The sequence below is a fragment of the Syngnathus scovelli genome, chromosome 1, assembly GCF_024217435.2.
Source record: "Syngnathus scovelli strain Florida chromosome 1, RoL_Ssco_1.2, whole genome shotgun sequence".
NCBI lineage: Eukaryota > Metazoa > Chordata > Actinopteri > Syngnathiformes > Syngnathidae > Syngnathus > Syngnathus scovelli.
The window spans coordinates 7,746,137-7,759,864 of NC_090847.1; the positions used below are offsets into that span (position 1 = coordinate 7,746,137).

The following is a 13,728-nucleotide window of genomic DNA, read 5'->3' on the forward strand; positions in this document are numbered from 1 at the left end:
GACGTATTTCCAAAGTTACCTGTTGGATCATTTTAATAACATAACATCAAAGCAGGAGTAATGTAGCACAGTTTGTAAGCCTAATTTCAAATGCCCAAATATCTTTCCAAATAACGCCGTCCTACTGATTGACACCTAGATATTATATAGACACATCGCATTTTGAGCTTCCTTCAAACAGTCTTATTTTTCTCTGCGGACAGAATATTGTGCATTTGCGGTGCCGCCTCTTCCTCACTCTTTGGGTTTGAGTGCAGCGGCAACAACACCGACGACAATGGCAACGACGGTGAAGCCTTGGGCAAAGATGCGGCCACGCATCAACAACTGCGACCGTCTGGTTTTGCCCTGGTGGAACGCTCGCAGGCCATACATCAGCGCTCCCGCTGTCGCCAAACAACCTGGGCGACGCACAGAAAAGTGGCATTGGCTCAGCATGTATTAATTACTTCCGTAGGTATCAGTGAACAGGACATTAGAACGATGCAGCATGTCTTACTGATTTTGTACACAAGTCATGTGTCGGCGGCTGTCAAACGTTCAAATGCCTGTAAATTATGTGTATTTCCGCCGTAAGCGTTGAGGGATTAAATAAGTTAATTTATTCGATTCCGATTAAACGGATAATATCTTCAAATCAAGAACTGGACAGTTTTTGGTAGAACGATCATCAGATTTATTTTCTCACAAATATCAGTCCATATGCCTCAACCCAAATTTGTATCTAATTCAAGCATACTATGACAAACGCAGTAGTTTCCTCAGAATGGCGGTTTAGAAAAGTATAGAAACACTTTCACGACAAAAATATAAAACAAATGAAAAATAAGTTCCGCCCTGAGAAAACGTTCCATCATGCCATGCCAGTGTGACCCCTGGTGGCTAAAATTAGCAACAGAGTGGTTGCATACATTAACTGCGGTAGAAGCTTTCAGTTTAACAGAAAAACGAGTAATTTGATCGACTTTGGAAGAGCAAGGTTCTACGTCTTGACTAATGGCTTGATCGTTGCGCTTGACGCCGAGTATGATTAAACAAAAAGACAAATTATTTCGATGATACATGGCAGAGCTTGTGTAACTCACCTATCGGGACGAACGGGTTGTCCTTGGTTTTCCTCAAGAACTTTTCCTTAAAAGTTTCATCTTTGACCCTCGGCAAAGGGTTGAAGCCCTCTATGATGGGAGGATGCGAGATGTCAAACGGGATGTTCCCTCTTCCCGACGCCGAAGTTGTTGGCGTTTGGTCGGCTATTACTGGAGTTGTGGACGCCGCCATGTTTGCTTATCGTGGAAGCGGAAGCTTGCAAGTTAAACAGCCACTTTTCCGCTCTGACTTCCGCATCACGCTTCACAATAATAGTCTTGAATGTGGGCGACATGTCAAACAAGTTGAACATGTTGCACATTTTACGACTGAGGCAAAAATGTGCACGGGATGACTATTGCGTGCTACTATGACTATTAGATAAGTTTACCAGTTAAGGTGTAGAACTTCACTAGTTGTCCTACTAGTGAGGATAAAGTGCGTGCTCGTCACATGGGAGTGGTAGGCGGATTGATACAAATACTGATATCGACACTATGTCGCTATTGAAACAATACAATTTGTGGACCTTGTATGTACGACAGCCATTTCACTCGGAAAAACCCGCACCCGAAAACTTTTGTTTAGCAAAGGGTGACTTGTTTTTTGAACTTTTAGGAGATTTTTTTTTTTCATGTAAATAGGCACACTCTGAGAGAATTAAAGAAAAAACCCAAAAAGTGCAATTATTTTTCCCCCATTAAACATTTGAAGTTTCTGAGTGTAAAACGTTAAAGACAGAAAAATAAATCGAAACATGACAATGTAGTATGGTTAAAAAGTGATATAATTAGTGCTTACCACAAAACTTTGTCCTTTAGTACTAAAAAAAAAAAAGAAAAGAAAAATCACTTGAATGTTGTAAAAATTGAGACTGATGTAGCATTTCGAATCTTTTGTGCCAACACTTATTTTTAACTATTCTCAATTCCACCTTGTCTTATGCCCCAGTTCTGTTTCACTGTAAACACGCTGTTTGGGTTGACTCAAAACAGACAGCATTCAAAAGACAAAAACTTTTCAACCTTTTTATTGAATATTAAGGTAAATATTTCACATTAATACAGGCTACATAAAGTAGAGCCACTATACGACATGAAATTTACTCTCATTTTAACCCTTTTTAGTATGTAAACAATTATACATGTATTTACCACTCTAAAAGGTTCTGATTTCTCTTTAGGTAATAATCAAATAGGTCTGGGCCGAGTTTAAATAGCTACTTCATGTCCAGCCTCTTGCAGCCAAAAAACGGTGAATGCGGGTTTAAGTCAAAATCACTATACTATGCAGAACGGTTTCTGTTGAACAGGCCATCGAACATTGTTTGAACCATTAGAATACTCAACTTCTCGCCTCCCTCCTCCTTTCAAATAGGCACGTCAAGAACGGGTTTGGGAGTACTGCCAATTCTTCATCCTCTGCTCTGCAACTCTAGTCGTGTTAATATGTTTGTTCTTCGTCATTATCGGTCAGAATCATCCATTGGTAAGCCGTGTTTTTCTGTTGGTTTTTTTTGTCTTTTTTTTTTTTTTTAATTGCGGAGGACGTCTAGTTGACATGATTCAGGTGCACGTTGCCCACATGGGGCGCCCAGGTGCCGGGCCACATCTGAAGTTGGGAAACAACAAATCAGTCATACATCTAACGTGACAAGACAAGATGGGGACCTTACCTGCTGTTGTGGGTCAGTGTTGTCTGCGTTGTTTGGGACCACTTTGATAATGGGGCTCCACGCAGGGTCGCCAGCATGCAAACCATTGTACATGGGTCCCCCAGGCCCCTCCGCCATTGGTGGATGAGGGGGCAACATGGTCCCTCCATACATTGACATGGGCATTCCCTGATGCAGAACACAATATTTATATGTACCCTGGTTTTTGTTTTCACAAAGGGCTTAATTCAGGTTTTAGGACTGTATTCTGTTCTTACACAGATGACTTAACCAGAATTTGTAAGTAAAGGACCGCAAACTACACAAAAATAGAGTGTCAATGCCCAGTCTGTCAATGCCCAGTCTGTTTTGCTCCACACCATGTCCATAAATCACATCCTAAACAAGTCAAGCAATACAAAAGGTCATCTATAGGATCTAATGTCAGTTTTAAAGCAAGAATGTGCCATGATCTGTTGTCTAATATCTGCCAATTCATATCAGCCAGCTGATTTATCAATTGGGTTCTACTCAAGGGGTTCTGTAAGTTTAAAGTTAACTGAAGCAGATGGAGGGGTAAATCTATATGAAACAAAAACATTGCAGATTTTGTTTGCATTTTCGGTGGGTCTGGACCGTATCTTCCAGGATTAACGGTTTACTGCACGTGCGTCGTTTGTATCTTCAAAATGCCAATACAGACGTTAAACCGTGTATCCCATAGTTATTGCTTTGCGTTACCTTCGGGAAGTCCATGTAGGTGTTGGGCATGTGCTGAGGCTGGTGGAAGTTATTAGCGGGATTGGCGATGCCCGTGTCATCCTGCTCCATGGGCTGGTGCTGAGAGAAAGCTGACTGCTCCGCTTGCATGTGAGGATGCATCATGTGGCTACTCATCAGGGGCTGGGACCAACCAGACATGCCCTCTGTAACAACAGGTTACAGTTCAGCAAGAGGACAGAAAAAAAAACCTTGATGTTGATTTTTCCAAAACTGGACTAGTTTAAATAAGAAAGGTTGATGAAGTGAAGATAGTAATATTTTTTCTCATTTATAAATGCCATTTACACTTTTCAACAGTAGAGTAATTAAAATGATTGGTCGAACCTGAAGCACTGCCAACACCAAATGACCAAATGCCTCCCTGTCCAACAGAGGCTGTGTAGCTGGTGGTGAGGAGAGGGGGGTTCACCGAGCCTGTCTGTCTGATTCTTGCCAGCCTTTCTGTGCCGATGGGGGGAGGAACTTTCCGATCTTGCTGCGAGGAGGTGCCTTGCTTCTGCTGGGGTGGCGGCGCCACAGCCGAGGTGGAGAGGCTGGAAGTTGACGCTGTTGGTGGAGGCGGAACAGGAGAATCGCCTATTGGAGGATGAGGCCAAATTGAGACATTGAAAGTGGACTTCAGCAGAAAACTGTCTGACTGAAGTGTTTTAGGTGTTAAGTGTGACAGAAAAGCCATTTTGTGGCTCCTACCAGATGTGGATGCACTCCAAGGGTGAGGGGAAAAGTGCTGCCTGCTGAATGAGGGTGTGCCGACTCCCGTGTGGCCATGCAGATACACCGGACTCCCAGAGATACTGGTGGCATAACTGGTCAATGCTGTGGGTGCAGACAGAATACATTTGGAGTTTTCATACACATCTTGGTTGACAGTTCATTTGAAGTGCATAACGACTGAGGTCCTCCAAAATTTAAAAACATGCATAGTGGTTTATTCAGACAAACGGCTGTTGTGGATGGCTGTCACACTTGCTTAAAAAAAATGAAATTGGATACATTTAGTCAACTAGTCCATACCGATGGGGCTGTTGACCATCCTCTGAGAGGCAGAGCGGTAACCTGGAGCTTTGGAATTGTCTGGAGGAGGCGGAGGAATCATGCTCTCCATTTGGCCTACATTCACGTAAGCCGGCGGGGCGGAGTACGAAGGTTCTGGAGGCGAGCGAGCAGGAAGATGGCCCCACACTTGATTGTTTCCCACCTGCGCGGTGAAAATTGAACAAATTACTAAGTACTGTACTGACATAAATATCACATTTCTAGGACAGAGTTGATGCAAAAATGGCTATCTTATTAGTTACAAAAATGGCCTCAAGAACCTCAAAATGGTTAATCTCACTCTCCCACAGTCTCAGTCAATTTGCTGTACCTGGTTATTATTCTCAAAGATGCTGCTGAAATTGAAGAGGCCTGCAGGACCAAAGTTGGGTGGCATTTGCTTGCCAGCGTTCGCCACATGCTGAATCTGGGAACCATTCATCATGCCAAGATTAGCAGAGACCTGAAGAGAGCCTTGGGCCTGACTTTGAGCCTGCAGAGGCAAACTTGTAGGCTGGGAGGTCTGGTTTTGTGTCTGTTTTACAGGTTCTTGCTGCGGATTGAAGGGCACGAACACAGACTGTGACTGCTGCTGCGTCTGCACCTGCTGCTGCTCGGGAAGAGAGTAGTAAGGCCCAGGTGGCTGCATACGGTGGGAGACTCTTGGCGCGGGGGCTGAGAAGTGTGGCGATGTATTGTTAGGGTGCGCAACGTTGTGCGAGAGGACAGGAGGAGGAACTGCGGTGAGGTGGGGGTTTGGCTGGGAGTTCAGGAGTGCCGGGGGAGGGTCTGTGGCTGAAATGGAGGACGGTGGGGCAGGCAACTGCTGCCGAGGTTCTGCTTTGGGAGGCAAAGCCACAGAGGCTGCGGCGAAGCTCGCCGAAGCGACGCCGTCGCTGGTGGGAATGGGGTGACTCTCAGCATGTTGAGGGGGTTTCTCTTTTCCGGACGTCACAACAGCATTGGGCTCCGTTTTGAATTGCTGGAGGGGAGGCTGTGAGATATTTCCCACCGGCTGCTGGGAAGCATTAACTGGAGCCGTGGAGGAACTGTGCTGTGCTGGAGACCCTGCACCTCGTACCGCGCTGCCGCTGCAGGTCACAGGGGTGGCGACGGACGCGGAGGTGACGGCGGCAGACCTCGGATCGGGGGCGAAGAGTTGTTTTCTGGCTGAGGAGGGTGTCAGGATGCTTGGCTGAGGGTTGTATGGCGTGGGATTGTGGGCAGGGGTCATCGCCGACGCTGGCGATGAGCTGGGAGCACTCGTGGTGGTCGTGTTGGTGGTCGTGGTGACTGCAGAGCTGGCGGTGTTGCCATGCTCACTGTTGGTCGAGTTAGGTCTGGCCGAGCCGGCTGCACCTCCTCCGTTGTGTTTGGGGGAGCTATTAGCGCTGCCGGGGCTCACGGGTCGCACAGGGAATGGTCCCCAGGTGCTGGCGGTGGGAGGGAAAGTACCGCCAAACTGCGCCATGGGCAGCCGAGGGTGTCTGATCTGGTGCATGGTCTGAGCTGCCAGTAGGGCCAGCTGGGGATGAGCGTAGGCAAGTGGCAGCGATACGGGGAAAGGCTGTCTGACATTTGATGACAGCCCTTTCCCCATCTTTCCTCCTGCCTGAGAAGCAGATGATGAAGAGGATGAAGAGGGTTGGAACGACACGCCTGTGGCGGTAACCAGGGAGCTGAGGGACTTTGGTCCCAAATTTGAACCACTGCCCCCCCCTGTGCTGTTGCCAAAGGACGACGAGGATGATTTGGAGCTCGGTACTCTAATGTGATTGCGAGGAATCAGATCCTCAAGTTCTTTGGCTGGGTCTTGGATTAGCGCATTGATCAACTGGACTGCGTATCGTGTAGACTCCGTGCCCCCTCTGCAACAACAAAGTACACCTAATTACGCCAACGAGCAAATGCAAATACACAGCAGAAAATTGGTTCAAACTGCAAGAAATAAATTAGAAAAAATGACTCAGCATGGCCCTAGTTACCATTCTTTTGAGCTAGTCATTCAGTTCACAAGTGAGTATCAAAACTATTAGGGCCACATGATTTGGGGGAAAAAAAATCTAATCGTCATTTTTATCCTTAAATGTTGCAATTTGATATGCGATAAACAATATCAGATTTATTATACATAAATGTTTTGGTCCTATAAGTTAGGTTTACTGTAAAGTCAAATGAAGCTTGATTCATTATCAAATCAGGCAGACTGATGAGAAAATTGCATTCAACTACATTGTAGTGTCTGAATTCTTTCAATTGTTCTGCTGTAATACCTACCTTATGGTGATCATCCTTTCGCCGTTTTTGTCCTTCTGTTTGTCTACATCAATGTGGGCTCCTGTCACATCTTGAATGGCCGTGATGTTGCAGCCCCCGCGGCCCATGATACGTGACACAACAGAAGCTGGCACAGAAAGCTTTTTTGATCTGCAAAAGAAGCAAATAGCCAGATTGAGCAAAGTATTATCAATCAAATGTGTTATTGGTTTAAAACACACACACACTTACCGCCTGACAACCTCTTTCCAACCATCTTCTCTCTTCTGGCCCCTCTTGGGGCTTGTAAGGCTAAGCTTACTGTTGGGTGAAGTAACTGGAAGAGCCATGGTCTTGAACGGGGAGGGCAGTGAGTTTGTGCTGGAGTCATGCATGTCTGGAGCTCTGTAGAGAAATAAGCAGTTAAAACTATCATTTTGATGAATGTAAATGTGTCTCTATTAGAATAGGAAAAGTACAAATCAAAACACAGCTATCGTTACTTCGCTACACAGCCCCGTCCCCCAACATATGGCATCCATACATCCAAAAACACTTGACTCACTTTTGTGTTGGTTTTGAGATCGACACAGTGACCTTGTCCATCTTGGCTTCTATTGGAGGCTGAGGACAGTGTCTTTTTTCTGGGCCAACCAGAATGGTCTGGGCTTGGGCAACCCCTGAGGATGGGGCAGAGGAGGATGAGGATGATGATGAGGAGGACGTAGATGAGGTGAGGTCAGGGAGGTAGTTAAGCTCCTGACTCTTTCCACCACTGCTGCTGCTTTCGCTGGCGCAGTCGGTGCTGTCCAGAGGGTCTGAGTCGCTGTTGCCACCCGTCACACCTCCGCCTCGGGGCTCCCCGTGGATTTTGTTCTTGTCAGCCTTGTGCTGTGCTAGTGCAACCTATCAGAACAAGAAATGGTGTATTAACGGTTGTAATAAGCACAAACTACTAAGAGCTACTCACCTGCGGATCCTGTAATATTATAGGTTCATTTGGCGAGTCCTTAGTCTTGTTCTTTTTGTTCTTGCGGTTGGTACTTGGGGTTGTAGCTACACTTGCTCTCTTCTTCCCAAAAGCTGTGGAGAAAGTGGCTGAGGTGGCAGATATCCCAATGGTGGTGGTGGTCGTTGCACTGGGTGGTTCAATAGGAACCTCTGATTCTGAGAACGGACATAGTGAATGAGAGAAATTACTATATTACCCACATACAGTACTTATATGTTCTTGTCATCACTTATTTTAATTATCCGGCTTATGCAGTGGATGCCCACTTATGTGCAATTCCGCATTTGAAACACTTCCCAAAATGGCTCAACTTGGCAGTTTTAATTTAAGGGTCATGAGTATTAACAATGGTGAAATACAACTCATCACACTGTTGCACTTGGTATTACGTGCCCAAGATTGATGCAGCAAATTCCTAATGTCAGTAAAATCACCTTCAGCAGAATCTTCCTTGAGCTCCTGCATATCCGATGAATCCTCCTTGATTTTTTGCCCCTCCTCCTCCTCCATCTTCCTCTTCTGTTCCTCCTTCTTCTTCTTGCGCTTCTCTTTGCGCTTCTCTCGCTTGGCAGCCAGAGCCTGCTTCTTGCTCTCCTCTCGAGACTGAAGAACACAAAGCCATTTAAATGACACATTGGCTTGTTTATTTGGAAGCTGTCAACTCCCAGAGCGCAGCAACTAGCAGGCATTACCTTCTCCAGATCTAGCTCTTTGAGGAGAATGCTTGCGTTTTTGTTGGCCTCAGCTGCCTGCTGGTCTTTGGCTTTGACAATAGTCTCCATGCACTGGTGGCACTTCTTCAAAAGCTCCTAGATAGAGAGGGAGAAAAGTTATAAGTTGGCTTGAATTGTATTTTGGTCTGGCAAAAACCCATGTAATGATCTGCTATCACAAATGAATTAAATGCCTACCTTGTCAGCGATGGTGGCTATGTATCTCATGCACTCAATATCTGATGGAAATTGGTTGACTTCCTTGACAAGGTATTGCACCACTTTTACATGACCCTAGAACGTAACATAATTTCATAAAGACCCAAAATCAATTACAAGAGCCATAGATATAATCCTAACTAGTGACCATACTGCACCTTGCGATAAGCAGCCATGAGAGGGGTAATTTTGCGGTTGTCGGCTGCATCCACATCAGCACTTGCATGCACTAAGAGCTGGACCACGTCAAAATGGCCGCCATTTGCTGCCAGCCAGAGCGGTGTGTTTCCTTTCTTGTTCCGTACATCAATATGAGCACCCCTGCAAAATTGCGGAGCATTACGAATTACAGAATAGTACTTTCAAACTGCTTCAAAAGCTAATTCCATAAGACATGAGAAAAAGCGTGAACTTCATAGCATTTCGAATATCAAACACTGAGGGCGAACTGTTAATTCTGAAAGCTCTATAATGCTGAGCACAAGCAACAAAAGCTACAGAGCTGTTCACCATCCGCCATTTTTTTAAATAATGAATATTTGCTAAATGTTCCTAGCAGAATATTTTACTTGCAATTTACAAACACACGCTAGCTGCCTATCTAAATTTCAAGTTATCCCAACACTGAATAGGCTTGACACAATGAGTCAGTACTGTTAAATTGTGCAAAATGATACTTCTGATATTCCTAAATGGCAGACAAACACTGAACGCCACCCAACAAAATGATCTTCGCACACAAAAATTCAAAGTACTCGCCTATTGATGAGCAGCTCACAAAACTTGTAGTGGCCCTTGTCAGCAGCGATGGTGAGAGCAGTGTCCCTGGATGACGGGACGGGTGGAGCATTTACATCAGCACCTTTATCCAACAGTACACGGCCCACTTCAGCATAGCCTCCTGAGGCAGCTTCCATCAGAGGAGTGAGCCCAGTCTGCAAAAGTGAGACATCCAATAGTTATTGGAACGACCACAACCTCACTTAATCTATGATAAACATATGGATGTGGCTCTACTTAAAGTAATCAAAGAATATTAAGAAATACTGAGAACCTTTCATGACGAAGAAATAAGATTTGTCACCTTTGCGCGATGTTCAACATTGGCCTTGCGATCCAGCAACAGACTAACAACCTCAGCGCGCCCCTGGAAGCAGGCTAGGGTCAAAGCTGTGTTTCTGTTGGTCTCAATTTGGGCATTGATGTCTGAGCCCATATCCAGCAACAACTTGACTGCCGGTACATGACCATTCATTGCTGCCAGCATCAGAGGAGAGATTCCGAGTTTGCTGCCAGTCCTGGTGGGAAAGTTATTAAACACACTGTTATGCACCCATTATGAGGTCCAATATGGTATATTCACATTTATTCCAAACAATAAAATACTTGAAATATGCAGCACTTATTTAATATATTTAACTGTATCATTGTCACCCATTAACTAGACATTAATCACAAGTCTATATTTACCTATGGTGTGAACAACTGTGTGTTTATGTGAAAAGCTAACAGGCTTTTAAATTGCTTATTTTAATATTTCATTTCTCGGCGTAGAAATTGTATATCAGTATCAAGAGCAAATTAGTTAATCATCAAATACATGACTCATTGGTCATTAACATCTCATGGAGTAGTTGCCCTCACCTGGAGTTGATTTCAGCTCCAGCATTGAGGAGTATCTTGATGATGTTAACATAACCACCAGAGGCCGCAAGGCTCAAAGGCGTGTAGTCAGAAACATTGCGATGCTCCTTATTTGCGCCTCGTAGCAGCAGCAATTCAACAACCTGATTAAACAATAATGAATATGGAAAGAAGTTTTAAGACTGCCAGTACAATAAAGTGTCATCAAAATACATGATTACTGTACCTCCTGTCGTCCCCCCGAGCAGGCCAAAGAGAGAGGTGTGTCTTTGGTTCTCTCAGACTGCGCCTCAATGTCACCACCTTTGTCGAGTAAAACTTCCACAACTCCAACATGGCCAGCAGTAGCAGCCAGGATGAGAGGAGTAAAACCTAGGCAGAACAGTGCCAATATTTACTGTTTATTATTGTTATTTTTTACTTAAAGAAACCTTTGATCATTCTAAATAAGCAGCTCAGGTTCAACATCTTCAATCTTAAATCCGCACAGCACCAGGTAAACATATCTTGGTCCTGGGGCCAGGGGGCTAATTTCATTTTCTTTCAATGGGAAACATTGTTTTGCAAACGCACATTTGTGAAACAAAGTTCCGCTGTACCTTTTTTGTCACGGTGTTCAATGTTGGCTCCTCGTGCAATGAGGACAGACACCAGTTCCTCGTGTCCTCCGGCGCAAGCCAATGTCAGCGCGGTGTCATGGTTACTCTCCGTCTGCGGAGAAGACAATTCATTATTTGAACATTCTCATTTACATTTGTCATGTCTCAGTACATTGGCAAATGTCAAAGTGCCTTACGTGGGCATCAATGTCAACAGAGGGGTAGAGGGGTAGCACAGATGGTGGCGAGGAGATGTTGGCAGACGTCTGTGTGGGTGGTTGGGACAAGGGAGTGGGTGAGGTGTTCGTGTTCAGCATGGGCACACGGCTGCTCACAGCTGAAATACCAAAATGGAGAAAGTTAGGAGAAGCATAAAATTGTGAAGGTAACATTTTGCTTTGAGCCATGCCTACACATCCTTGCTTAATTTCGTATACCATCGGCTTTGAGTGGGACTACTTTCAAAGTTGATCACAGAAACTTAGAGCATCAGGCACCGACCTGCAATTAAGTCATCCAGCGTATCTGTGAGCATCTGTGCCGGTGTAGCAACCATGAGTCCATCTGGGGCCTGCTGAGGTATCATTCCAGGAGCTAACCCAGTCAACTGTTGGCCTTGTCCCGACTGCTGTTGGCCCAATGTCTGCTGTCCTACCAGCACCTTTTGGAGGTCGGGACTGGTACTACCCGGGTATTCTGAGGAGTTGTAATCTGGCAGAGGCTGGACAGGAACGAAGGCAGTTGGGAGAGGTGGAGGCGGTGGCTGAGGATGGGGTTGGGCCTGTGGTGAAAGGGGCAGAGGGGGCTGTGACCCATCTCTGTAAAGGATGGTGCCCACTTGGGGAAGTTTGGTGTAATCTTCTTCTCGATCTGCCTCGTCTTCTGAGCCTTCTTCCTCCTCTTCTTCTTCTTCTTCTTCCTCCTCCTCCTCCTCCTCCTCCTCCTCTTCCTCTTCTTCCTCCTCCTCTTCCTCTTCTTCCTCGTCATCATCATCATCGTCATCGTCATCCTGACAAGGATATGAAAAAAAGATGCTTTATGTAGCCACAAACATCCAATAGCAATAATGAAAGGTACTCATTCAAAAGTATTAAGAATGAAAACTAACTTCTTCATCCTCCCCAGGGAGCTCGTCTTGCTCCCCGTCCTTGTTCGCCTCTTCATCCGTGTCAGAGCTGGAGCGTATAAGGGCAGCTGGCGTGAGAGGAAGGGACCCAGGAACAGATGAAGTACTTCCAGGACCTGGGCCTGGCCCTTGACTCAGTCCAGCCTCCTGCTCTTCCTTCAAGCCCTTCGCTTCCATGTATTCTTTGGTGAACTGTTGTTGTGTTTTTAGCTGCAACTGGCGTTCCACCTTCTGCAGCTCCTTTAAGATTTTCTTTTTCTTCTGAACCTGAAAAGACGACAAATATCTTTGTTTGACCAACTTAACCTGCGATGCCAAATTGCATGTGTAGGCAAAATTAAGTTGAGAGGGAAGTCTAATAACTAGTACTAAAATACTTGAGACAGAGCAAGACCTGGACTTGATAGTGGACAACGGGTTACCTGCTCTTCTCGGCTCTTCTTCAGCTCCTCAATTTTGTCTTTGGTGAGTGGCTCCCCTTGGATGAGTTCTAGCGACTGAAGCTGGGCTTTTTCAATAGCGCTAATGCGTTGGCCTAGCTCATTCAACTTTCCCTCAGTTTCTTCCACAATGCACTCCAGAGGCTGGCACAGGTGGAAAGGCGGCAGAGGCTCTGCTTCCGGTCCCCGGCCAACTGAGCTGGGAATGCCAGGCTGAAGTGCTGCCTGTCTCTGCTTGGACGCACCTGGATTGGAATAGAAAAGTTGTGATTTTGGATTAATTAGCACTAAGCAGACATTAAAGGTGTAGATGTGAAGTTCCCTCGCCTCTGTTAGGGTTTTCCAGGTTATCTTTATCATAGGATTATGTTGGAATGCAACAGGTAATAAATACCTTACCTTGTCCTCCTTATCACAAGGTCGTAAAACATCCCCTGAGATGTTTAGACTAGAGGACAAGGGCTTTCTATTCAGCCCACTCATACCCCCACTCTGTTTCTCTTAATAAATATGCCTTTGCAGTTGGGAGAGGCTCCAGATTTCATTCCTGTAGCGAGTGATCTCTCCACCTGCAGGTGTCTAAAAGAACTTGCTTGTCTACCGTGTGGTTCTTGCAAAATAAGTTGGAGTGAGCAAATCTCTAACAGCCTCTGGATTCACGCTAGCTAATCTAATCATATCCTCCATTTATTAATTAAAACACTTGATTTCTAGGACTGGAAGTCAAATTCTAAACTGTACAAAGTACATGATAATTTACCGTGTCACAGTATTAAGAGAGTAAAACAGAGACTATCTATCTATCTATCTATCTACCTACCTACCTACCTACCTACCTACCTACCTACCTACCTACCTACCTACCTACCTACCTATCTATCTACCGTAATTTTCGGACTATAAGTCTCAGTGTTTTTCATAGTTTGGGTGGGGGGGCGACTTATACTCAGGAGCGACTTGTATGTGAATTTTTTCTCAAATTTTCAAAATTCAAAAATCCATGATGTAGTGAAACCGCGATAAACGAACCGCGATGTAGCAAGGGATTACTGTCATTTGACCTGCAAATGACGTCAGCAGCGCGGCGGTTGTTTACATAAGGACAAAGGATTCTATCACGGGATGACGAAGATGACAAAGGGCCCCCCGTTTGAAGGATTT

At 45.3% G+C, this 13,728-nt stretch overlaps 2 protein-coding genes across 7 annotated transcripts in view; both read right to left on the reverse strand.

The window, feature by feature from the left end:
- Positions 1 to 6: 6 nt before the first annotated feature.
- Positions 7 to 1,324, reverse strand: higd2a (HIG1 hypoxia inducible domain family, member 2A). Its single transcript, XM_049733559.2, has 2 exons — positions 1,086 to 1,324; positions 7 to 401 (listed from the first exon to the last, which is right to left on the reverse strand). The coding sequence occupies exons 1-2, from the start codon at positions 1,276 to 1,278 to the stop codon at positions 235 to 237; spliced, it is 360 nt and encodes a 119-aa protein (XP_049589516.1). The 5' UTR covers positions 1,279 to 1,324; the 3' UTR covers positions 7 to 234.
- Positions 1,325 to 2,100: 776 nt separating this feature from the next.
- Positions 2,101 to 13,728, reverse strand: part of ankhd1 (ankyrin repeat and KH domain containing 1) — a 28,683-nt gene continuing 17,055 nt past the window's right edge. For 5 of the 6 annotated variants that reach the window (XM_049732891.1, XM_049732881.1, XM_049732874.1 and 2 more), the window contains exons 16-39: positions 12,550 to 12,812; positions 12,110 to 12,394; positions 11,503 to 12,010; positions 11,199 to 11,338; positions 11,002 to 11,113; positions 10,629 to 10,774; positions 10,403 to 10,545; positions 9,843 to 10,056; positions 9,518 to 9,693; positions 8,917 to 9,079; positions 8,738 to 8,833; positions 8,519 to 8,635; positions 8,261 to 8,429; positions 7,785 to 7,981; positions 7,380 to 7,720; positions 7,067 to 7,219; positions 6,836 to 6,985; positions 4,890 to 6,426; positions 4,538 to 4,721; positions 4,214 to 4,339; positions 3,848 to 4,099; positions 3,482 to 3,666; positions 2,762 to 2,929; positions 2,101 to 2,697 (exon numbers count right to left, since the gene is read on the reverse strand). In XM_049732891.1, coding sequence (XP_049588848.1) covers positions 2,638 to 2,697; positions 2,762 to 2,929; positions 3,482 to 3,666; positions 3,848 to 4,099; positions 4,214 to 4,339; positions 4,538 to 4,721; positions 4,890 to 6,426; positions 6,836 to 6,985; positions 7,067 to 7,219; positions 7,380 to 7,720; positions 7,785 to 7,981; positions 8,261 to 8,429; positions 8,519 to 8,635; positions 8,738 to 8,833; positions 8,917 to 9,079; positions 9,518 to 9,693; positions 9,843 to 10,056; positions 10,403 to 10,545; positions 10,629 to 10,774; positions 11,002 to 11,113; positions 11,199 to 11,338; positions 11,503 to 12,010; positions 12,110 to 12,394; positions 12,550 to 12,812 — 5,885 coding nt within the window. In that variant the 3' untranslated portion in view covers positions 2,101 to 2,637. The remainder of the gene's footprint in view (positions 2,698 to 2,761; positions 2,930 to 3,481; positions 3,667 to 3,847; positions 4,100 to 4,213; positions 4,340 to 4,537; positions 4,722 to 4,889; positions 6,427 to 6,835; positions 6,986 to 7,066; positions 7,220 to 7,379; positions 7,721 to 7,784; positions 7,982 to 8,260; positions 8,430 to 8,518; positions 8,636 to 8,737; positions 8,834 to 8,916; positions 9,080 to 9,517; positions 9,694 to 9,842; positions 10,057 to 10,402; positions 10,546 to 10,628; positions 10,775 to 11,001; positions 11,114 to 11,198; positions 11,339 to 11,502; positions 12,011 to 12,109; positions 12,395 to 12,549; positions 12,813 to 13,728) is intronic. The other variant, XM_049732865.1, reaches the window with a different exon arrangement.

Bases quoted from the DNA above. Each gene is read 5' to 3' on its own strand.
- higd2a (XM_049733559.2), bottom strand. From the start codon at position 1,278: ATGGCGGCGTCCACAACTCCAGTAATAGCCGACCAAACGCCAACAACT. The intron at 402-1,085 runs GTGAGTTACACA...TGCGTCGCCCAG, and splicing joins CAACCCGTTCGTCCCGATAG to GTTGTTTGGCGACAGCGGGA.